The sequence below is a fragment of the Strix aluco genome, chromosome 29, assembly GCF_031877795.1.
Source record: "Strix aluco isolate bStrAlu1 chromosome 29, bStrAlu1.hap1, whole genome shotgun sequence".
In the NCBI taxonomy this organism is placed as follows: Eukaryota; Metazoa; Chordata; class Aves; order Strigiformes; family Strigidae; genus Strix; species Strix aluco.
Window position 1 is genome coordinate 478,148 of NC_133959.1, and position 23,204 is coordinate 501,351.

The 23,204-nt window shown below is 49.3% G+C and overlaps 1 protein-coding gene across 7 annotated transcripts; it reads right to left on the reverse strand.

The window, feature by feature from the left end:
* Positions 1–241: 241 nt before the first annotated feature.
* Positions 242–23,164, reverse strand: LOC141916514 (uncharacterized). 7 transcript variants are annotated; one of them, XM_074809124.1, is made up of 7 exons: positions 22,906–23,164; positions 22,719–22,803; positions 12,276–12,367; positions 11,753–11,899; positions 5,274–5,358; positions 3,301–4,486; positions 242–1,856 (listed from the first exon to the last, which is right to left on the reverse strand). In XM_074809124.1, exons 5-7 carry the CDS (start codon positions 5,274–5,276, stop codon positions 1,009–1,011), a joined length of 2,037 nt encoding a protein of 678 aa, XP_074665225.1. In that variant the 5' UTR covers positions 5,277–5,358; positions 11,753–11,899; positions 12,276–12,367; positions 22,719–22,803; positions 22,906–23,164; the 3' UTR covers positions 242–1,008. The 7 variants fall into 7 exon arrangements, with proteins under 7 accessions (XP_074665225.1, XP_074665230.1, XP_074665226.1 ...); XM_074809129.1 differs by having other exon boundaries at positions 3,301–4,978; XM_074809125.1 differs by lacking the exon at positions 22,719–22,803.
* Between the last annotated feature and the right edge of the window lie 40 nt (positions 23,165–23,204).

A 23,204-nucleotide genomic window follows, 5' to 3' on the forward strand; every position in this document is an offset into this window, starting at 1 on the left:
AACAGGGCCAATTCTGGCAAAGGGTTTGGCCACAAAGACCTCGTTAAGAAACCACGAACGCGGGCTCCGTGGGATCCCAAAGGGCCCAAATCCTCCTCGGGGTCAGCGCCGCGACGCTGAACGACGACGGGCTGAGCGGGAGAAACCCCAGCAGGAGGAGTGAACGCGCTGGCGCGTCGGGAGAACGTCCCCTGCCAGGCTGGGGTTGCTGGCTTCACCTTTATAGAAGAGACAAACAGGGCTGAGTAAAACGTTTTTTATTGAGTTATGCCAACAGTGCAACCCAGCAACGTGCCTGGGCTCAGGGCAGAATATCAACGGGACAGGACCTGAACAGCTGAAGAAAGTCGACCACATCTACCGAAGCGTATTTCTGCAGCTGGGTTTAGCACTCTGGGGAGAGCACTTGCCATGAAACCTTTCAACGCTGTGAGCCATTTTAAATAACTTTTAAAAACACAGTCACAACTTCTTAAAGCTACAAATCTTTCACTAAGAGAAACGACATAAACCTTGTTGAACGCGTTCCCATGAGATTCGGATCAGCAGCTGGCAAAGACGGCGTTTCGTCGTTCTCCTTCCACCCCAGAACTAACTCGTGTTGCTCCTCTCCTTACCGTGGGCTCCTGCTAGAGACCAAACGCTGCGTACGAGCGTCAGCTCCCCGCAGGCTCTAAACGCCGAGCTGGTCAGCCACCGAGCCCTCCCCGTGGTTTATCAGGTCATTAGTAATAGAGCAGAATATTAACTTGTTTGACAAATGTGAAACCTAAAATTCTCATCTTTAACTTACTGAACTATCAATTCCACTAATGTAAAGAACAATGGAAGTTTTACACTTAACCTGAACGCTAAGGTGATGCAGATCTGTGGATGACTTCTGCTCTGAGGCGCGACCCAAGAGGAGGACGTTCTCCTCGAGCGGTGCTACTGCCACTCACACCTCTCCAAGATCGCTTCCAAACAGACTCCTAACAAGAGTGGCGCAGCGGAACTAAACAGGCGCCTTTATTTCTTGGACTTCTTCACAGACCCCTTGACTTGCTGGACAATAACCCTCAAGATCTTTTCTATTCTGGCTTTTGCCAGGGACTTCCTGCTGTACCAGACCTGGTCCCACATGGAGCACAGGGCCTTGGGAGCCAGGTAAAGCGGGTCGTGGTCATGCAGCATGTCCGGCGGCCGCCGCCGGGCGTACTCCTTGTAATCTGTGACCGGGCAGGTCCCCGGGTCGTCGGGCTTGGCAAAGAGACGCAGACCCACCTCCCCCGGGTCTACCTCTGCGCTCAGACCATCCTTCCAGGCCAAGTACTCCAGCTCGCCCTCCGGCTTTTTCAGCACGAGCTGTCCCCAGTACAGAGCATTGCCCTGACTGTGCGTACTTGCCCCAAACCCCCTAATGATGGTTGTGAACATGAGGTGCAAAAAGCCCTGAGGGTGCATCCTACTTACAAACCCCTTCTTACGAAGACCTTCCACATCTTCATCTGTCAGGTTCTCCACAACACTCCACTTGCCCTCCCTCTGCTGCTGAGACAGGTGCTGATGCTTTAGTTTGAAGGCTTCCTGGGCCGCTCTGAATTCCAACCCCTTAACCACGCTGTACCCGTAGTTGTGATCCTTCAGGTATCTCTCTATGTTGCTCTGAAACAAGTGCAAAGAACTGGCGGAAAAATCTGCGCCGTTCTGTCTCTTTGCACAACTGTAGAAGGAGGCCAGGTAATTATCGAGGTCTTGGGGTGGCAGCTCGTAGATCTCACATATTTCAGAAGGGTAATGTAAAACCAGCCAGTCTTTGAAAACTTTTATATCGCCAGTGTTACGGTTTCTCTTTTTCTCTCCCTTCTTCAACACATCTGAAAGATAAGACACAGCTTTGTGGACAGCAAGAACTTACAAGGAGATCAGTGAACTATAAGGAGATGCAGAACAACCTTCACCTTCCTTCTAAAAGGAATTTGGAGATTACAGGACTTTCACAAACCCCCTCTCTGAAAGCTCTGGTTTAGCTCTGTGTCCCCAGCCAGCAGCGCCCAGCAGCGCCAGCCCCGGCAGGGACAGGACTCTCCCCTTTCTTGCTGTGGTCACTTGGCTGGTGGGTCTGCCGACCACCATGGAGGTAAATTTAAGATATTCTTTCTTTTTGAATTATGTTTAAATGGGAGGGAACACACTCCTAATGAGATTGGATGTTGTGGGGTGGAAAGCAGTGGTGCAGGTCCTAGGGGCCCTTCAGGCAGCGATGGGGCAGGAGAGTGGCACCGTCGGTGGTGGCTTGGCCCGGCACTGAACTTGGCCGGGGCTGCCTCTGGGGCTGGCCCTGAGCCTGCTCGTGGGGCCGCGCTCGTGGGGCCACCGTGTAGCCAGGGGCAGCAGCTCTGAGCCCGCGGCGCTGGCCGGGAAGCCCAAACCACCCCAAATGGACTCGATACATTTTCCCCGATCTGCAACTACCCTGGCGCGTCGTTTGTGGTGACTGTGGGGGCCAAACTCTGCTCTGCTCGAATAGATGGGAGTTGGCCCCTACGTGGATCTTGTGATCCGCCCCGGGACTAAGCATCAGCCATTTCGTGTGCTCAGAGTGGTGTACGAGGCGTTGTGCAAAATGTATTTCAAAGCATTCATCTTTACAAAAATCTCTTCAGAGCAGGAGAGCTCTCGGTGTGAGATAAAAGCATTAACCAAAAGTTAGGGGTGGATAGTAAAGAGGAACAAAAAGATGAGTAAAATTGTAATTTTTTTTTAAAAAGGACTGCCAGGATTCCAGTTGGGTTCTCTCTCAAGTTGCCATGGCAATACATCATCTACCTAGTTCGATGTAGCATGAGAAATTAATTCTTGGATTGCTGAAAAGCTCCATCTGCTCGCCTGGGACTTTTCCAGGGCTGAGGAGGAGTAGATTGAAAAGGGTTCTAGAGCCAACACCTAGAGATTCCCCTGCTCGCACCAAGTTGTTTTTTACACGATCAGTTGTTATCTTAAAATGCTGCGGCTGGACTGAGGTGGATTCTGCTGATCCCTGTGCCACAAACTGGGTAGTTAAGGCTGGGCCAGAGCCGAGTCCACGGCCGGGCACCGCGTGAGCAGCATCACCTGCTGAGGTGCCGACTGCTTACGGTAGGAACCTGGTCAGTCCCTTCTTAGAAACGAGAGTGCCCCAAACCATTTCCTTAGATACTACAGGACAGATTTTGGCAGCTAGATGAACTCACCCTCCTTTGCTATTTTGGGAAAGAGATTAACAGAACGCACCCACACACCCACAGCCCCCTCCAGGAATAGAGCTCCAGACTCTCTTACTTTTGTGTGAGGATGCAGGTGGACGGTCTGGGCTCAGGGAGGCTGCAGGGTGAGGTGTGTGCCCGGATCCTGACGGTTCACCCTCCTCAACGGAGTCTTCAGCAACGCTCCCGCCGAAGCCGGCTCCTGGCGTGCGGTGCTCGGGGGGGCTCTGCTGGAGTTGGTGCTGGACACTTACAGTGGCTTCTAACTCAAAGAATGTCACGGAGGAGGGTGACTCGGGTTGGGCCTTTGCTTCAGTGTTGGAGACAGGAGAAGATTTTAAATGTTCTTTGGGCATTGGTGACCCAGAGGAATTTCTTGCGCTAGAAGCTTCAGGCATGGCCCCTGCAGGGTTGAGAGGCCCCAGCCCCAGGAAGCTGCTGTGCAGGCTCTCTTGCGGGCTGGCGGGGGCCTGCAGAGCGCAGGCGAGAGGCAGGGGCGGCCTCCCTGGGGGGGAAGAGGCGGCTGCTGGGGCAGCTGCCGGCTTGGGCAAGGCCGTCTTCTGACTGCGATGCATTTGCAAGTCTACCTCAGCGGTTACACCTTTATTTTGTGATTCTGACAGAATACTCTGGTTGATTCTGGCTCCTTGGTTGTCTTCATTTGATATACACTGTTCTTCATTAGAGAGGATTTGTAGATCTCTGTCGCTTTCTAGCTTCACCTTATGTCTGTCAGTTTTGACTTCATCACCAGATGATGACAAATGCTGCTCTGCTGCAAAGCCTGATTTCATGGATTTGCTATTTTTTCGACTTAGTCCGGGTGGTGATTCATTATCTATTACGCAGATTGTGTTGTCTTTCTGCTGAGGGACCCCTGGAGAACTGCTGCATGACCCTCTGCTAACAGCATCTGCTTTAGCCCTCCCAAAAGATGGGGTCATCCTGAACCTCTTTTCATCTAAATTAGCCTCTCCTGATGAAGCCTCGGAAGATACCAACCTCTTTCTCTTTTCTACAGCTTCATTCTCTTCTCTGCCTCTGCCGTATATTTCTTCACACTGCCAGCAATACGCGTGTCCGAGCGCACACATCCACAGGACAGAATTGTCCTTGCTAGGATGACCCACGTTCTGCGCTGTCTCCAAGGCTGGGATTTGGTCACATATGGTCCCATGACTGTGTGCCCAGGTCACAAGTCTGGAGAGATCCCTGTAAAGTGAACCGGCATCGCCGCACCTTCCGTCACGGACACTCTTGTTCTGCAAAAACACGTTGGAGATAAGTGAAAGAGGATGTGCATAAAATAGCAGTCCTGGCGACTGTTTCTAGCCCCATCTCAACAGAGCATTAACTGTTTTTTGAAAAGAACCATTAGAGGAATCACTGAGCTACAATTTGCTCATTCTTTAAAATAAATGAATAAATTTGTCCACTTTGAAGACCCGGAGGGGAGTTTGTGGGCATGGTCCTGGAACGATGCATTTATGATAGATATAACCTACGCGTACCTGCGGGCTCTGAGACCTGATCAAGGGCTTATGAATTTATCACACCCCGGCTGAGCCACAGCAGCTGTTCACGTGCGTGTTCTAAATCCACAGCGTCACCGAGATTAACGCCCTCACGCAGCCACCAAGCCGCGGCCGCAGCTCAGCTCACGGAAGGGTCGCTTCCTGAAGTGCAGCGCTCTGTTTGCAAATCGGAGTCCCGTGATCTGAGCGAGCCTGGACCCACGGCCAGTTCTGTGCTCGCTTATGGAAAGCAACAGGGGAAAGTGTCAGGAATCAGCTTCTCAGTCTCCCACCTCCCCACGGCCAACAGGGCTCCTACTTCTTTCATCTGTGGGAATGGCAGCACTGCTCGCCTCGAAGGGAAATCGGGGGTTTGGAGCTGTTTGTGGGATGCTTTTCAGAAACTAAAAAATGGACCTTGCATCCACATATCTAAAACCATTTTTTAAAAAAATCTGCATTTTTTTAATGCTATAATTGATTCTGTTAGAAACAATTGTCTATGGTACCATTTATGCTGTAAAAGGACACTCACCATGCTGCTGTTTTCTATCTCACTGAGCCTTCTCTCAGGTGGAGATCAGTAAGTGACTGAATAGTCCTTCTTTCTCTCTCAGAACCTAAAATAATCATCATACATGTGTGTGTGTCTACATGTACGTGTGTATATATATATTAAAAAAAAAATCCAGCTAGCAGACACAACCAAATTTTTCAGTGCTCGGCCCAAACTAAATGCTACTGCAGAGCATGTGCCCTCATTAAGGTGAGCTCCCATTGAGCTCGAATTAACTATACACGGGCAGCTCGACTTGTGTAAATATTTGCAGGATTAGCCTCTACAGCGTACCAATCAAAGTTGAAACAAAATATAAATATTGAAGACAGAATTTTAAAACCCAGACTCTGCGAGATGTGCCTTTTGGCACTGGCACGTTGAACACGGGCTGCGGTTAGCAATCTTTGCTTCTCCAAATAGAGTGAACTGCAGAAACAGAAGTACCAGAAATAGTGAAGTTAGTTCAGACTCTAACATCATCTGACTCTTCAAACGGTAAAAAGAAGAGGAAGTTTCCTAATTAAAGAATTATTTGCCTATGTAACTCATTTATTAGAGAATAAATCTGAAATTCTCCTATCTGTTTTGAGAAGTTCAATGCAGGAGTCTAGGAAGTCATCACCATCTCTGTGTGATTGCTCAGAGAACAAGCGGTCACAACTTAGGGTCAACAGACACCCTGCAAGAGCGCCCAGAAGCCGCGCGTTGCTGTGACTGACACCGCCTGCCTTTACAGCCATAATGGCAGCCTTCGCTCCAGGCATCTTCCTCTATTATTAATGAAAAGCTTTGCATGTAGCGGTGGTAAAAGATGCCAGACTGAAAACACTGGACACAGGAACCCTGTCTAAACGGGTTCTTTGAGCAGCTCTGGCCTAAAAGCGACGCAGCGAAGGGGCCCGTGAGGCTCTGAAGGCCTCCGGGTCTCCTGCTCCGCACGCTCCCGTTCTGCAGCGAGCAGCAGGAGATGGGGGAAGCTGCTCCGTAACCCGTGAGCGCGGGGCTCGTCCGCGGGGATCTCAGCCCGGGGTGCACTAGTCAACCTGCGGCAGAGCCTGTGGGCGCCCAGCGCTGCGGGAGCCCCGTGCTCCAGCACCCGCCGCAGCGGCGACGCCCGGTGCCTGCAGTGCCCGACCCGGCTCCGCGCGAGTCGAGGAGGGACCTGGGTGAGGATGAGGAGCCTGGAGGAAGGAAGTGAGAGTGTGACTGGCCGGGCTGCCCAGCGCAGGGCGAAGCGGGGTGGCTGCTGCAGGGCTTGGCCAGCGTCCGTGACGTGAGGTGGGGATGTGGCAACCGTGCAGCGCGAGGCCCTTACCCTCTCCCTCTCCCTCCTGGCACCAGGATGGGGCCACCTGGGGTTCCCCGGGGCCGCCTGCCCTAACCCAAACCCCCTCCCTGCCAGCAGGATCTGTCTGAGGGGGCCCAGGGGCACCCAAAGGAGCCCGGCTGGCTGTGGGTGGGGGCAGCTGCCGTCCCCCTCCCACACCCCCATCCTCATCACCCAGCAGCAGGGGCCCCCAGAGCGGGGTTGAGACCAACCAAACCCAACCAAAACCCGGTGGTGATGAAACTGCCTCTTGGCCGTGCTCCTGCACCGCGGAGGAGTGACGAGCGGCGCCCAGCGCTGCCGACTCCACACTGGCCCAAACTGGGGGGCAGCAGTCACGGGCTGCGGGGCTGCAGCTGCCCGGGCACTCACCCGCCTGCATAAAACCAAGCGAATGCTTCGATCCGCTGATGCCAAAGCTAAATGTGCTCTGCTGGCTGTGAAGCCTAAGCGAGGAAGCATGCCAAATCTTTGGGCAAAAGTTTAATTGTTCCAAGCAGGAAGGGGAAAAAACCCCAAACACGGAGGTGGTGTGGGCTTCCACGCTGCCCAGCACCGGGGAGCCTGCCTGCTGCCTGAGCGGGGAACGGGCAACAGCTACAACGACAACACCCCTGGAACAACTGACGGGCGTTTGGTGGATCCGCAAAGAACAACCCGGAGAGGAAAGGAAACAAACAAAAGCGAAGCTACAAGAAGAGCCCTCTCTAACCTCAGGACAGGTCAGGGAACTAAATGTCCTTTGCCAAGAGAAAAGCACAGGTCAAACCTCCCGCAGCGCGGCAGTGGTGCTTCCCGACGGGAATGAGCCGCAGGCACTGGCGCTGCCGTCGGGGTGAAGCTGCTGCACGGCCCTTCCACACTCGCTGTTCCTGCCGACGGCTTTCTAATGATAGCGCCGGTAATTTTAGCCTCGAGCTTGGCTCTTTGCATATGCCAGCTTGGGAAATGTGCAAAGCCAAGCTTTTCACAGAATTTTTTTACTGAAATCCACTGCTTGCTTTAAACAAAAACCAGCCCAAAGCCCCTTGTTTTAATGCTGCAAATGCATTTTGAGCTCCTGACCTCTGTTAACCTGGGCATCGTATAGGAGCTGCTGTCACTGGGACCTCGCTCCTACCGAACCATAGATCGCAGGCTCGGAAATCGCCTCAAAGGGCCATCTCAGCCGCCCTCATTCCTCACAGCAAATGAGCTCTGCCCAAACCTCTCCTGAGAGGTGTTTGTCTAACCCGTCCTCAAACCCTCCAGGAACAGGGAATTCACAGCCTGTTCCTGGGCCTCGCTGTGCCTCAGCAGGCTGAATGTAAACTTACGGGAGAACCGTTTTTCCCTTCTGAAGTCAAAGAATTTTGTCTTCAAGTTCAACCTGTGTAATTCCTCCCCAAAGGGCTGAGCTGCTTGGACAAACTAAAAGGAGCTTTCATGCCAATAATTTGGTGCTTACAGTTAGTGTGGGAAAAGGTAACAGAAACGGAAGCTCTGCATGGTCATAAGGCCATGAAATTACTGACTTGGCAGATGAACATCTTGATTTCTATCACAGGCGTCTTTAAATGGAATGCTTTTATCTTTCCTTATCTCCAAGCACATGTCTTCCTTTTCCTGATCTCTTTGAAAAAAAGCCTTTTTTTCTCTTGATATTTAGTTCCAAATAAAGGCTCTGGTAATCAGCTAAGGGTACTTCTTCAGCCCACTCCTGCTCTCATATTTACATCAGTTGAGAGCACCTCCAAAGAAACTGTCAAGTGGAACGAGTCTGAATTTACAGTTACAACTACGCGGAAGAAAATGAAATATGTATTTACCCACAAAGGCTGAACTGACATACTTCTCATCTCTTAATTAATAAAAATCCATCTTGATCATTGCCACAATTTTACCTGCTTCCAACAAAACCAGGATGTCTACGGGGGAGGGTTCTGGGGTTGGGGGTTGAGTTTTGTTTTGAAACCTTGTGCCTGGTTCAGTATCTGCATGGCTGTGAGTGGTGCAGCGTTTTAATTATCTTTCCAGGAGAGGCTCCCATCTGATAATGGACACTGCATGCAGGACCCACACCTTTGGGCAGAAAAACAGGACATTCCAGAGCTGTACGGTAAATGTTTTCTTTTAATTTTTTAACCCATAGGGAATTTAGTGACTAGTATAACCTATAGTTAAGTGAACTCATGCTCGCTAGAGGAAAAAAGGGTTTTTTTAAAAAAAAACCTACTAGATTTTGTTTCCTCATGCACCTGATCTACAAGATGTCAGCACAGTATATGCTTATTTTACCTCTGTATTCAAGGAAACGTGGCCAAGTACTTTCCAAGAAGTCTACAGCATTTCAGTGGAGCTCTGAAAACTCAAGGCTGCCTAAAAGCAGTCAAATTCCCTTTTAAGACTTCTCTGTGTCTAGTTTGAGCCCTTGGGGAGGGGGGAAACAAACTCAGCACTTTCTGAAAATGCTGCTCTTGTAAGGTCTGTCAAACAGGTACCTGGAATCACTGAGAATGTAAACACTGAACCCCACTCTTCACATCTCAGGGGGCTCTGCGCAGCGCTGTGGTACGCTGGAGGCTCTCTGAAACCCTCTGTGACACTCGCAGGCTTATGCAAGCGGGATAACTAAATAAAGAAACTAATTGTATAGGCACTGAAAGCCCTGTAACCACTTTGTTCCTGTCCCTCCACCCTGTAACAGTCCGAGCTATGTTCCTCTTAAGTCTTATAACATCTCCTTCACAGATCAGAAAGCTGAGGCACACACAAAGCAAGTCAATGTGAGAGCTTTGCCTTTTCAGCTCCAGATAAGACAGTGCAGGAAACTGGAACAATCCCAGTAGGAAAACAACAGGATACAGAACAGCAGTTCTTAAAGTTGACTCCCGCCCCCTTCCCCGGCAAGGGCTGTGTGCTCCTGCTCACTTGAGAACCACTTACTGGAGGTGGAGGGACACGGACAGCCATAAAATACCCACGGGGGGGCAGATGGCCGGAGAGCTGCCAGGAGCGGAGTGGAGGACACTGACGGGGGGACGCGGTGTCTGGGCAGGAGTGGGCTGAGGCTGTACTTAAGCACATCTGGTTGCAAGACGGGAGTTAAGAGCAAAGCAGAAGTAGCTCATGGCTGCCAAAAATCATTGAGCTTGTCCCACCACTTCTTAGCAAGGGCCTTTGGGGTGGATTAATCATTTCCCAGCACATTGTTTTTCCTGTTCTCTGCAATGTTTGTTTCTCTCCTCCCCCTCCCGTGTACAAGAGCCTTCTCAGCACCTCTTCGGCTCTTTTCCCGCTTCACCGCGTCCTTCCACCAGCACCTCCTGCCATACTTGCAGAAATATAATCCCCCAGATACATTCTGTACTTGCTGCAGGGCGGCATTCCTCCATTTTGAGAGATGCTCCCAGAAAATAATATCCAGTATATCTGATGGAAGGCAGGATCTAATTGCACGCACCAGCTCGGAGCGAGAGAAGAGAGACTGCTGTTAAATATTAGCCTACAGCACCACATTCCTTAAACAAGAGCGGTTTTGTTCAAAGAATTGGACAGAATTTTTTTGAGTCCTAATTATCTCTTCTCGTGAGGGTCTGCGTTACAGAGCTGCTGTCCTTGTAACGTAACTGTGAGCTCTAAATCAAGTCTTCTTAAAAGAGCTAATAAAAGCTGCAGCCAGCTGGCAAAGGATTGCCTGGTCCAACAAACAGCAATCAGCCGCTAAAAACAGCTGTAGTAAAGGAAAAAATTAATTTAAAACCATGAACTTCTATAAATAGGACCTGGTATTTTATTTCCCCAGGAAAATGGGGGAAAGCTGAAATTAGTGAAGGGCAAATCTGTTACTTGGGCAGCACACGCTGCGCCGTGGGTAATACCTGCGTTCTCTCCCTGTTAAGGCGGCGTCGGGGGCAGCTTCACCCTCGGGCTGGTGCTGCCCGGGGAGGCCGCCCGGTGTTTTCGGTGACAATTCTACGCTGTCGGACTCTTGCCGGGATTTTTGATGGCCAGTGCTGCGCTGGGGGGGGGTGACTGTATCAGCACAGAACCGACTGCGGGAAGTTCCTTCGCTCCCCCGCAGCCATTTGTGTTGGAGTGATCCTGCCGCTGGTGGCAAGGCGGCACTTGCAGGCGCGTTCGCTGCCCGCGGTGCTTCTCACCAAGGCCAGGCCCCCCCCGCCGCAGCCGCCTTTACCCCGGCCGGGGGCTCCGCGGGAGCGGTGTCAAACTCGGGGGCTGCGCCGCCGCCGCTCCCCGCCGCCCGCCCCGGGGCTGGCGCCGTCGCTGTCGCCGCCCGGTCCCCGGCAGAGGGTGCTCGGCCGCCGGCCACGCGCGCCCGCCCCGCCCGGGCCCGCAGCCGGGACTCGCCCGCCCAGGGCGGCTGGAGCCGGGGGAGGGCACCGTCCCGCCGCGCTTCCCGGTGCCGCCGCCGAGCCCCGGCCCCCGGGACAGCACGGGGCAGCGCTGCCGGCACTGACCTGCGCCCCCCCGCCGCTGGCCGGGGCAACCTGCGGGGCAAGTTGCTCTACGTGCCTTCGCCCGGGGCCCCCCGCCGCAGGGACACGCGTTTACCGGCTCTTTGGGCCTTTCGATTTCTGTTCTGCTGCTGGAATTTTTTTTGCTATCACAGAGCAAAATCTAACATCCCCTTTGGGAGTCTGCTAAGGGGAAGCTGCAAATCTAACTTGTTTAATTTTATTGTTAAAGTGTTTATTGCAGTTTTATACATTTCTGAGCAGCCTTTTAAAGCTGAACTAAAACCGTAATGTGGCGCACGCCATTTTTTCTCCCATCTGCTAAACTGAACTAAAATAACCGGTGCTGTGCGCCGGGGGACGCATCGGCCAACGCTGCAAGCACAGAGCTGGGAGTCGGGCCCGTTCCTCCGCGGTCGAGCTGAGCCAACCCGCCCTGCCCGGCCCCGGCCACGCGTGACCTGGCCGCAGACCGGAGGTGATGTGTTACTTCATCACACCCTCTGGATGAAGTCTGGTAGAAATTTGTTATTAAAGAGTATTTGTGGCGAATCTGTGACTTGTAATTAGACATAATTGTTCACAATGAGATGGAGTAACCTACTTTTTCACAATACAGAACCATTTTAACGACTGACACCTCAACTCATTCCCAGGCTTGAGGATTTCACCTTTTTAGAAGCACTTTAAATCCGTGGTGACTCAGTCTGGGGGCGTATGTAGAAGTCAGTCTCGCTAGCAACAGGCAAGGAGCTAGCTCTCCTTTTACATCTCAAGTGTTTATGAACGTTTGCTGAGGATGGGATGGGAAATGGCTCCTGGAGGCAGAAGAAACAACTCTGTTGGTAAACAAGGAACTTTCAGAGGAGGGAAGGTTCCCTCTGGGGGGGAGATTGAATTTTACAGTCTCCGCTGGGGTCTTGGGCAGATGCAGACGCAGATGCCCGCGGCCGGCACGGGGAGAGTGCGGGGAAACCCCCGGTGCGGGGCCCATGTAAAGGGAAGGTGCTTGTCCCTCACAAAGCACATCTTACCAAGCAGCACCCAAGGGTTTTGGCCGCAGGCAAATTCATTAGTTCATGATAGCTGGGTGATGCTGACCGGACATTTGGGAGCCTTCCCACCTTTGGAGCCTTTGCTCCTATTTCATTTTCTACTACTGTCCCTGTTCTGAAGTGCCGCTCACTCTCTTACCTCCTCCAAGGTCGGGCAAGATGCTTCAGGAAGCCTCCCACAGCATCTGCAGAAGGACAAGAATCTCACTAGCACCCGGAGGACAGGGAAGCCTGGGAAAGAAGGGAGACAAGGTATTAGTTATTGAGAAGAGTGATCTTAAAGCGACCTGAAGATCCCTTGCGTGGGATGGAAGCAATTAGCAGAAAGTTCTCTGCCCCGAGAGCATTTTTATAGGCTCTGAATGGCACACTGAGGCAGGAGCTGGGATTGGCAGTAGCTGGAGAGGCACCAGTAAGAGGCAGTGGCTCCCAGTTTCTGTCGCCCACTTCTTGAGTGCTGCATTCAGCAGGAGCTGAGAGCCTCACAGATGAAAAATACCACAGATGGATGGCATCTTGCCTCTTGGAGAGGCAGCAAAACCCAGCACTGGCACACCTAGCTACTAATTTGGAACAGAAAAATACACTCTGGCATAGCATCCATAAGAGGTTGCCAACCCTTGTCCTCCAGCAGCGATAACACACTTCCCAGAGTGTGAGCAAGAGCAAACAATTAAGCCCACTCTACAGATTCAAGCAAAACTTGAGCCAATGGGTGGGTTTGGATCTGGAGTTCGGGGCTGCAGTTGCCCTGAGTGCACAAAAGGCATTTCCGAAAATACACGTTGGAAACTTTCTCCAAGCCCGCAGCACAGACCCAGCTGTCTCGTACTGGCTCTTCCAGCAGACGCGCTCAGGCGAGTGAGGCACCAGTGAAGGCTCTTAGAAACGCACCTCGGCTGCTGCCTGCCCCGAGCCTGGCGGGTCCCTTGGCGCAGCCGTCTGCGCCCTGGGGAGCGGCCGAGCTGGGCGGCGCACAGGCCTGGCTGTAGAGGGCCGGGTCGCAGCCACAGCCCCGCTGCCCTGTTCACATAAAATCCTTTTTGTTCCTTCGGTGACTACGTGTGTACTTAAGCCTCATGACAAAACTGAAGAGGGAAGAATCTTCCTAGCTGACTTCTAGTTGTTGCAGAAGTAACTGGTCAACTCGCAGGATGAAGTTAAGTATTTTCTCAATAAATGAAGTATTGGTTACATATTTTTTTAAGCCCTGACCTTAAAGCAAGAAAACTGAGCTGAAGATGCCCCTCTGAATTAAACTTGGCTCTGCAGGAAGACTGTTTCGGTTCCTGCAGATCATCCTGTTGGCGGTTGGCGCTGCAGAACACGAATAGCAGGGAGTCAGCGCCGGAGCGCCAACGTTTCGGATGTGCCGCTGGTTCTTTCCTCTCTAACCAGCCCGGTCGTTGGGAGTCTCTTTTGTACAATGTTGACGCCGTGTTTCTAACAAGAACACGTACGAATGAAATGGTGTTTAGACAATGCACGGCCTGTGTGCAGACCAGGTAGCTGTGCATAAAACTGACAGTTCTGCAAACAAGGAGCCTTTTGTGCCTCCGTGCTCTGGCGCACCCATGTCGGCCCCGTGGCTGACATCAAGCACCCCTCGCACAGCGCTCTGTCGTCGCCCTCTGCGTTCGCCGCCCTAGCATCTGAGCATCTTACCAAATTAAATATTAAACGTTCTAAGGGATATTGTGTTTCTTTTGTTCCTCTGGCAACTGAGATCTCGAGTGCTCTCAATTCTCCCTGACTTCACATTTTGCAGGTTCATGTCTTAATGTTCTTTTAATGCTTAATTTAATACTCTGGAGGTTCTTACCACACACTCATGTCTGTGACAGAAAGAACCTGGTGTACAACCTACTAGAGGAGGAGGTAGCTATTTAATGAGCTGACATTTCTCATCAGCATCCAGACCCCAACCTACAAAGAGAAGTGCTGTGGGGAAGAGGTGGCGGGGCTGCGCAGCGGTGGCTGGCTGGACAGGAAGCCACGTTTATTCTTAGCACCAAGGGTCACACCAAACCCTGCCACCAATCACAGCTCCTTACGGTAGCCGAAGGGAGCACTCGCTGTCAGAGGCCAGCTGTAACTATATAAATAATATCTAAAAGTGGTCACTCTCCGTACTGAAACGCCAGTTCTAGGACACTGGATGGAGGCCACTGTTTCTTTTCATACACTTCCATCTAGTCTGATCAAAGAAGAGCAACTCCGGTGTGAAGTCTGAAATCAGAACGTGAGTTTCTCAACATTTTCGCCATCCAAACATAAGCAAGTCTTCATACCACAAAAGCAAAAGCCCCTTCGCTTTGGGAGCAAGGCTTCCCCACACTGTTCCCATTGCATAACATCCTTCAGGAACATATGGGCCAGCAAACAGAAGACGTCCGCTGCATAATTATGGCACTGACAAACCAATTGAACCTCAGCAGCTGCCGCTGGGGAGATTTCATTCATTCCCAGTATTGCCTTTTAAACTTAAGTGGCACTGGAACAAACACATCTTTGATCCAAGTAGGAAATCATTTGGAGCTTTGTGTTTAATAGAGCTGAAGCCCTGGGAAAATGATGTCTTTATTAGCCTGGATGACAATGCGGGCCTCATGGCAGGCACACAGCGGTTTGGTGTGTCAGTCCTCTTACTTTTTCAGATGTATTTGGACATATTTGTTCTTGAATCAATGTGGAAACAAGGACTTTAATTCAGCTGTGCTGCTGAAGCGCCTATAAATGGCATGCATGACATCAAAAAGAAGTATTCGGGAAGGGGGAGAGGGAGCCCGGTTTTGCCAATTCCAAAATAGAGCTGCTATGTCTCTGCGTTCCTGTCCTTGTGCTACTTCAGGCCATTTGGGGGCCACTTGTTTCTGCCTTATCTCCAGGGGAAGTACTGCGCTAATCGGGGTGTTGCATCCTCCAATACAGAGGAATGTACGTGGCCAATACTGTGCTGTACACACACACGTCCTTAGCTACGTCTGTGTGTGTATATACCTGCAGATCGTAGGACACCTCTTCAAGTGTTGCTGACATTTCTACCAGTACACTCGCTGATATCATTTAATGAAAAATACTTTAAAAACGGCCCTGTGAAGAATGCAGTAAGGATACATTTTGGTGTGCTCCAGGCATGCATATTATAACCTGCAAGATTAGAATAAATCCTGCTCTGAATGGAGCCTCGCGAGGAGGAGGCAGTGGTGTGCTGCCAGCTGCGTGTTCAGTGTGAGGTTTTTCTCTCCTGATACATGTTAGTTGTGATGATACTCTATGAGCTAATCAGCACAAGGCCTAATTGTAATTATGCTCCTCTTCCCGAATATAGCAGTATCTGTTTAGACCCAAGTACATATGGGCATGTTACAGGGGTATTCTTAAAGGACATCGGCCCTTTGTTGTGCATCTCAGTAAAGAAGAAAAAGACTGACACCTTATACTGAGGCAAAAGTAAATATACCTCTGCAAACTTTGCAACAGTAACCTTACTAAGAACGCAGTAAGATCCATAAAATATTCAGTAATGATTCATGGAAAGGGGTCACTAAAAATTCCCAATTCCTTCATTTGCAGTAGTTCGCTGCCTTGGGCTTGGCGGTATAGCTAAAGAAGCCGTCTGTGTTTGCTTCCGGAAAAGCTAGCGTTGGGACTGCACTCTAAAATACCATCTTGCTGTTATTTTTTTTAAGAAGTATTCCCCTGGATCCTTCAGAAACTACTTAAATGCTTCGTTTCTTAGAAGGTTGCTTTAGAAATGCAAGTAAGAGAGTTCCCAACAAAACCACTTTATCTTATTTGCCCGTGGAGGTAAGTGTAAACATTATCAATCTAAATATTACTCTTAGCTACAAACAGTTGCATCAAGTGAGAAATGGGAGCTGGCTCGCACACAGCAAAATGCGACGTGCTTGCAGTAAGAGCGCGAGCAGCGTGCAGACCCATGGGTCCAGTGGAGAACTCCTCGATGCTCTGCATGGGTGCAGCTGTCTCCCCTAGGGCCCCTTTCTGCATTCAAATGAACTGTGCTCAGACTCCGAAATGCCGGTCTGGAGTCATCTAGCACCTGTGTAATATCCATTTAGGAGGCAGCTGCAAGGGGAGACAACCCGAGGACAGAGCGATGAGCTGGCCTCTCCGTGACCACCACCTCAGCCCGACAGGTGAGGGACGGAGAACCTCAGCAATAATGCAGGAGCCCCAGGCCCGGCCGCGCCAGCCCGGCGGCTCGCCTGGAAGCTGCCCTCTCGCTCACCGCCGGACCCTCTTACAGCGTCAGCTGCGCTGCTGGAAGCGCTCGTGTGACACGGCGGCGCGGTAACACACCTGGGAAAAGCAGCTTTGTGGTTTGAGAGGAAGGGCACCGGGGCGTCCCCTCTCTGCCAGCTACGCAGAGCCCGCGAGGTTCCAGCGTGAGCGAGACCTCTTTGAAAACCTGCTGCTGAGCCACCGAGACCCCCTAAATGGTTTATCAGGCAACTGGCACCATCACCAGAGGGTCATAAAATCATTGTAAGGAAATGAAGGAGCATTCCAGTCCATTTCTGAGCAGATTCGTGGCACGGGAAAGTGACTGAACTGCACTGATGCTCCATTGCAAAAAAGGCCCCTGAATAAAGAAAAAAAGAAACGCAGAAGCGCAGCTACAGAAGAGACCAGAAATGATGTCTATTTTCCTGCCCTAGGATAGCAGGGGAGATGTGCTTGTAAGGACGGTTGTTTGTATAAATAAATGTTCATTCTTGGCAGTGGAATGCAAACTATGCTGAAGGGCTGGAAACAGACCACTTTGTAAAGCTGAGGCCAGAGTAAGGGAGAGATGAAGCGAGGTTGTTGGGAGGAAATTCACATTCATTTTTAGCAACTTGGAGAGTTTCTCAAGCGTGTTTGACATTTTTAATTATGCTGATGTAGAGCCTATTCCAAGGACAAAAGAAGTCAGGACTACAGGATAAACAATTAGGAAACTTCATACCAGCCAGCTAGGGGTAGTGTTGCCTGTGGGTCTGGAGACTTTGCTGAAACACAGAATCATCTTTCATACTTTCTAGACAGATGGAATTTGAATGTCTTGCAAAATCTTCACCTAGGTCAGGAGACTCAGATCGTGGTCTTACAAACTTTTACTAAAGGCGTATTTTCTGATAGCCCTCATTAGACTGGAAAGAGATTAGTCTGAACTGCTGCTATTTGTCCAGGCTTTCCTGCAAGGTTTCCTGAGCGGGTAGGAAACAATCTTGCTGAGTTTATACCAATTGTCTCAGAATCTGTAACTTTACAATGGAAAATAAAACTGAAATTTCTCATGGAGAAGAAGATCAGCTCTATGGTATCAAATCACGGAGTCACGGCCTGTCTGCCTGTTTTCCATGCTCAGGACATCCTGCATCGTGACCGCAGCATCTCACTTTACGTGTGTACCAGTGGAAAAGAGCTTAACGTGCCTGCCTGCCCACCTTGCTTTCCGAAGAATCTGCAACAAAATGTACCTACATTTTGGTTTCTGTGTCAGGGGTGATGTGTGTGGCGTTGGAATGGCAAGTTTCCCAGTTGTTGTCGAGCAGAAATGTTTCAGAAACATCATCCGGGAGTGGTTTCTGATGCACACCTGCTCTGTCTGCCTCAGACACCCGCTTCCACGCCAGCGCAGGGGCTGCTGCCACTCCTGAGATGAGCAGGACTGAATAGGAACTCGCATTCTCTTTGAGATAATGGAAAGTCACAGAGGAGGTATCCAGCTTTGGGGCATGAATAAATCATTAAGGGTATGAATTATTCAGTGATCATCCCTACAGCATGTGCTACATTCAGACTCAGGAGGCAGTATCCCTATTGTGTGGGTTTTCTTCCCAAACATTACAGATGTATGACAGGCTAATGAATCTAAATATTCAAATGAAATGATGGGAAATAAAGATTAAAAGAATAATTTAAAAAATAGCAGTAAAAAACTGCTCAGAAGAGTTGTGATACCTCAGGCTGGCATTACAATGGCCAGACAATCTTTTCCCTGGGTGGTGGTGGTGAAGCAAGCTGTCCACAACAGTTAGAATCATAATGTGAAGTGTGAATAAACAGTGGCTCAGGAAATTGGAAACAGGGTTGGAGGAACGAGCCGGAATGATGGGCACAGACTCAGGACAGAAACTGGCCCAGTCTTCTATTAACCTGTGTCTAACATGAAAAAACCAGTAAGGGTGTTACCTGGATTTCTCAAATGCCAGTATGCAATCTTGGTAGCACCGATGAGATAATTCCAAAGTTCTGGGCTTAGATATGTATTGTAAGATCAGTATCTTTGCCCGATGGTGCTTTTTTAACATTCCATTTATTATGAGCTGAAATGGGTTGAATTAAGAGAAGAATGGGGTTGCAAGGAGTGGAAGGATGGCACTGTTAAATCTGTATTGCTGTAATCATTTTAATTCCACAGCCCAAAATCACAAAGCCTATGGCCCAGGTAAGCAGGGGCAAGCCACGATCCCTAAGCAACACAGGCTGAGAGTTTATTGTCTTAGAAGACTGCAGTGAAGAGCCGCAGTTCTGGTGTAAGTTGCAGGGGGTACAATCAAACCATAGATTAATCCACACCATTCCAACACAGACTGGAAGAAAAAAAAAAAAGTCCTGTGTTGAATAGCCAGGAAATGGCTGGTTCATCCTTCACAGGAAATGAGTCACCCAAAAGCATCCCCGAGGAGCTGCAAGACAGGGAAGTTCTGAAATAAGACTGATAACAACAGAATGAAACATACAGATAAGTCTCTCTGTCACAGATCAGAAAGAAGGAAAGAAACGTAAAATATGAGCTCTTGTGATTATACGTAAAATTTTAAGTTGATGCAACTACTTGCAGCACAAAAAATACCTGTCGACACAGTTTGGCAGCCCTGTTAAAAGGTGACATCAGAATGTGCAATGGCAACACCAGTCCGAGTTCCAGGTGCAGGTACACGTGCTTGCAAAGTGCCACTCAACTTCGTCCCTGGAAGGGAGGCCTCAAACTGCTGTGGTGGCACAGCTGTCATCAAAATCCAGCTTAGGGAACTTGCAAACTGGTTAGAAACGTTTACTTCTATTTAATATTGGAAGTATATGAAGCTCAATCCCAAACCAAACCAATGTATTTATCAATCACCCACTGGTAGACTTTATGCTGCCAAACTCTGACGGAGCAGTGGAGGAAATCCCCCATGCTAAGGACGTGCACTGCTCGTGAAACCACACCTCTGCCGGTGAGAAATGGACTTTTCCCGAGCACTGGAACTAACGCAGCCAGCCCCCCAGCGACCCTCCGTGCGCCCACACCCCTGCCTCCAGTGACTCCGGCCGCGTAGCTCGTGACTTCTACCCGCGATGCTTTTGGTCCCTCTCCTTCCCCCTGCCCTCGGGGACGAGCCGAGCGGGAAGATACGCGTGTGCTCCGCGGTTCTGAGCCACGCGTGAACCCACCGGCCGATCAGAAGCCGTGTGCGTCTCTTGCGAGTTTGCTCCCTCTGTGCAATGCCTCTAGACTAACGACTTCCAGAGCTGTGATGTGGCATCATGAACGATGCACAAAAGAATGTTCTGGCATCCTAAGATGTTGCTAAAGCTGCAGATTCTCTTTTAAACAAAACAGCCGTGTTAATTGAAAGTGGTTTAAAATTAATAAAAGCAACACAAAGAAGCAAAAGTATTTGAAACACCCCCTGCCCCCAAGTTTCTTTGGGACTATACCGGTAGCAAAGTTATATATGACAGAGCTTCCTGGTTTAGGACCTTGCAGGGTGCTGTGAATAAGGGGGGAGGAGGGGAATTTGCAGGAAAACAATTGTCATTAAAAACAGTAGATACTGGTTTTATATACCATTATGCACAGTAGTTCGGGTTCCTGAACAGAGACCATGTTTTAGGAGGGTTCTTGTTTTCAAGTCCCTCATAGAAACGTTGGGTGGAAGAGGAAGGAGAAAGGGAAAAAAACATTGCTGGTTCGCAAATGAACAAAGTTACATGAAGAAGTGACCTGCGAATGTAGCACAGGCTTTAGAGTTATTTTAAAAATACAAAGGAAAAAAGGCAGGAAAAGGGTCTTTTTTTGTTTCGGAGGGTTTTCCCTGCATGGTAAATTAAATTCAAAGAGATAACATTGGCAGGAAGGGCTTAAAAGAGAAAAACCTGGGTGTGTCCCGCCAAGGCCTTTCTAGCAAGTGAGTAACCGGAGCCGGGGAGGGTGGGACGGTTTTGCTGGATTGTACAAAAGAAGCTGATTCATATTTTTTCCCTTCTCCCTCCTCTTTTTTTTTTTTTTTTTTTTTTCACATGGGCATTTTCATGTGGGTTTCTTTTTCAAAACAAACAAAAAGTTACACAGAGGCAGGTCCTTCTCCCAGCTGTTTTTTTGTGTAAAGTATTATTTTGTTCTTAAATGCATTTTCCTGTTTGACCCAGAGAAAGACTGTGCATTACCCAAGAGTATCTTTAGTCAGTTTGCTACCTTAGTATCTGAAAAGATGCCATTTAAAAAACTCTGTTAATATTACAGGAAGAAGTCTGATAAAATGTTGCATAATCAGCATTTCTGCTAGAACTATGGAAAATCTGAGTGAGCTTGCAGAAACCTTAAAAGAGTCTTTTAAGCTCGACCGCAATTGCACAGGAGAGGTCTTTGAAAAGTAATAATTCTTTGATGGCATCCACCTGTGTTTGCTTTTCCAAAGATCTCTGAAAAGCAGCTGGGATGCAATAAACTAATGTCAATAGCCACTAGAAAATCAGATATTGTTCTTACTAGTGATCAGTATCGAGCATTACTGATCTTTTTCAAAGTCTTTGCGTCATCTTCAGGGCACCTTTCTTTAGGGTATGATTCTTTACAAGTGGACTGAAATATCCCATATTTAAAAAAAAAAAAAAAAAAGTTATTCTGTCTGCATACCATCCTCTACTATGGAGGGATTCCTTACTTACAGATTATTCTGAAGGGAAGATGAAGTGAAACACCTCCCTGGGAAACACAGCTTAAAACAGGCGTAGTTCAAGAAAGTTCTCTGCGGCTTGTGAGATGGGAGGTAAATTCCTGCTCTGCTTTGATCAAATCACTTTATCTCTCTGGCTCTCAGCTCAGCAGCTCTAAAGTGGATCGCATAATCCCATCATTTTCCCATTCTTTGCCTCATCTAAGTTGTAAATCTCTTATCTGTGGCAAAAGCTGAGCCTTTCATATGCAGTACCTAGTAAAACAACTTTGGTTTCAGATGGGGCCTTTAGTTGCCTGTAGCAATAGGTAAGAACATACTTTTTCTCCATTTTAAACTTCACTGCTGGAACAAGGGCCGAATGGCCACAGAGCCCAATAAACCACAGACATGGAAACTGGAGCTGCCAGCTCTTGGTCAGATCCAAGGTCAGCAGAAGCTCTTACATGTCACAAATGGTGACAAGAGTGAGGCAGTAAGCTCATGTCTGGTCCCGGCCACTGAAATATCTGAGCATTGCCCCACTCTCTGACAAAATAAGGCACTTGGCCGTAGGAACCAACACAGTAATACGTGTGTGGGAGAAAATAAATAGGCGATTTCACTTTTAACTACTTTTTTTTTCCCCCCATATTCATGTGTCTAATGTGCGCTTCAGAAAGAAATGCGAATACAAAATGCATGTCTGTACCTGTCAAAGTTACCTGACATTAAGCAGAAACACTGCCAAGACTCTGAATTTCATTTGCACTGTATTTTAAAAATGTTTTTCTAAACCTTCACATCAGTACCCCTGGCACGGCTGTGTTACAGCTCCGGTGCTGCCGTCACTGGCACTGACCTGTATTAGTGTTTTACTGTTTACCGCTGACAACAGAGGCAGATTGGCAGAACTGTACAAATGTTTTCACAAAAATGTTAGAAGTGGGTGGGCTGGTGAGGTACGAAGGATCCTTTCCATGGTAAGACCAGTATTATGTTGCCTAGAAACTCTCAAAACAGGGTTGCAGCTAATGAAGCCAAGATCAATGTGGACTGGACATTTGATATTCGATTCGATGCTACACAAGGGACTTGTAGCGAGGTCTGGGACAATTAATTCTTGTGCTGCAGTCAACAGATAGGGTTATGACAAGTGAGGCAAAGAAAATGAGTAATTGCTAGTAGAATTCCCAGTGAGCAAATATCGTCTATATTTAAACAGAGACACGCAGCATTTCATCCATGGAAGCAAACTGCCGTACAGAACGATGTTAGTGGCGAGGAACCAGCGTGACCTGGTAGATGGGAGGATGAGCGGATGGTCTGCTCGGCCCCCATCAGGATCTGGGCCCTCGCGTGCCTGTTCCTGCACAGGAACAAAGTAAATGCACCGGCACCGTTTACAGTGGGAACCAGACAGACGCCTGCTTCTCCCTTTTTTTTTTTTTTTTTTTTAATAGGGACTTTCATCTTGTGGCACATGAATGAGCTTGACGATCATTTCTGAGGGAGCCACAGAAAGTATCTAACAGAACTAAGTCTGTTGTAGTAGGCTTAAATTTACCGTAGATGGCCCAGAACCTGAAAAGGAAATCTTTCAGAGGTTTGAAAATCCCCAAAGATAGGAAATCCATGGATTTTACCTCAATCTCTGTAGAAGACCTTCAGGCAATGACACACCTTAAGAGTGAAACACGCTTATCTAACCAGCCACTGAGGTCCACCTGACTGGAAAATGAGCCGTTTTAGTCAGCAAACGGTGTCAGGACTGTAACTTAGGAAAAATATTACCCTGATGCCTGAGCAGAGCAGGTAGGTGTTATGTCTTACCTCACAAGTTCTGTCTGGGTAATCTTTATCCCTAAGACATTAACCGCAATTAAGCAGACTTTATCCTGTATCCTAAATAAAACTTTTAAGTGCTGTCTAGCGCCATTAGGAGTCCCCAGGCTGGCAGTGCTAAATCATGAGGCTGGTTTCGGCGAGGAGCCCGCTCTCCCTCACTCGAGATGGCACCGGAGCGGAGCGCGCGGCTTCCCTGCCCGTAGCCAACATGGCGGCGGCGGCTGGGCCGCTCCCGCAGGCCCCGGCCCGCGCCGCGGGTGACAGCACAATGTGCACGCTGGGGC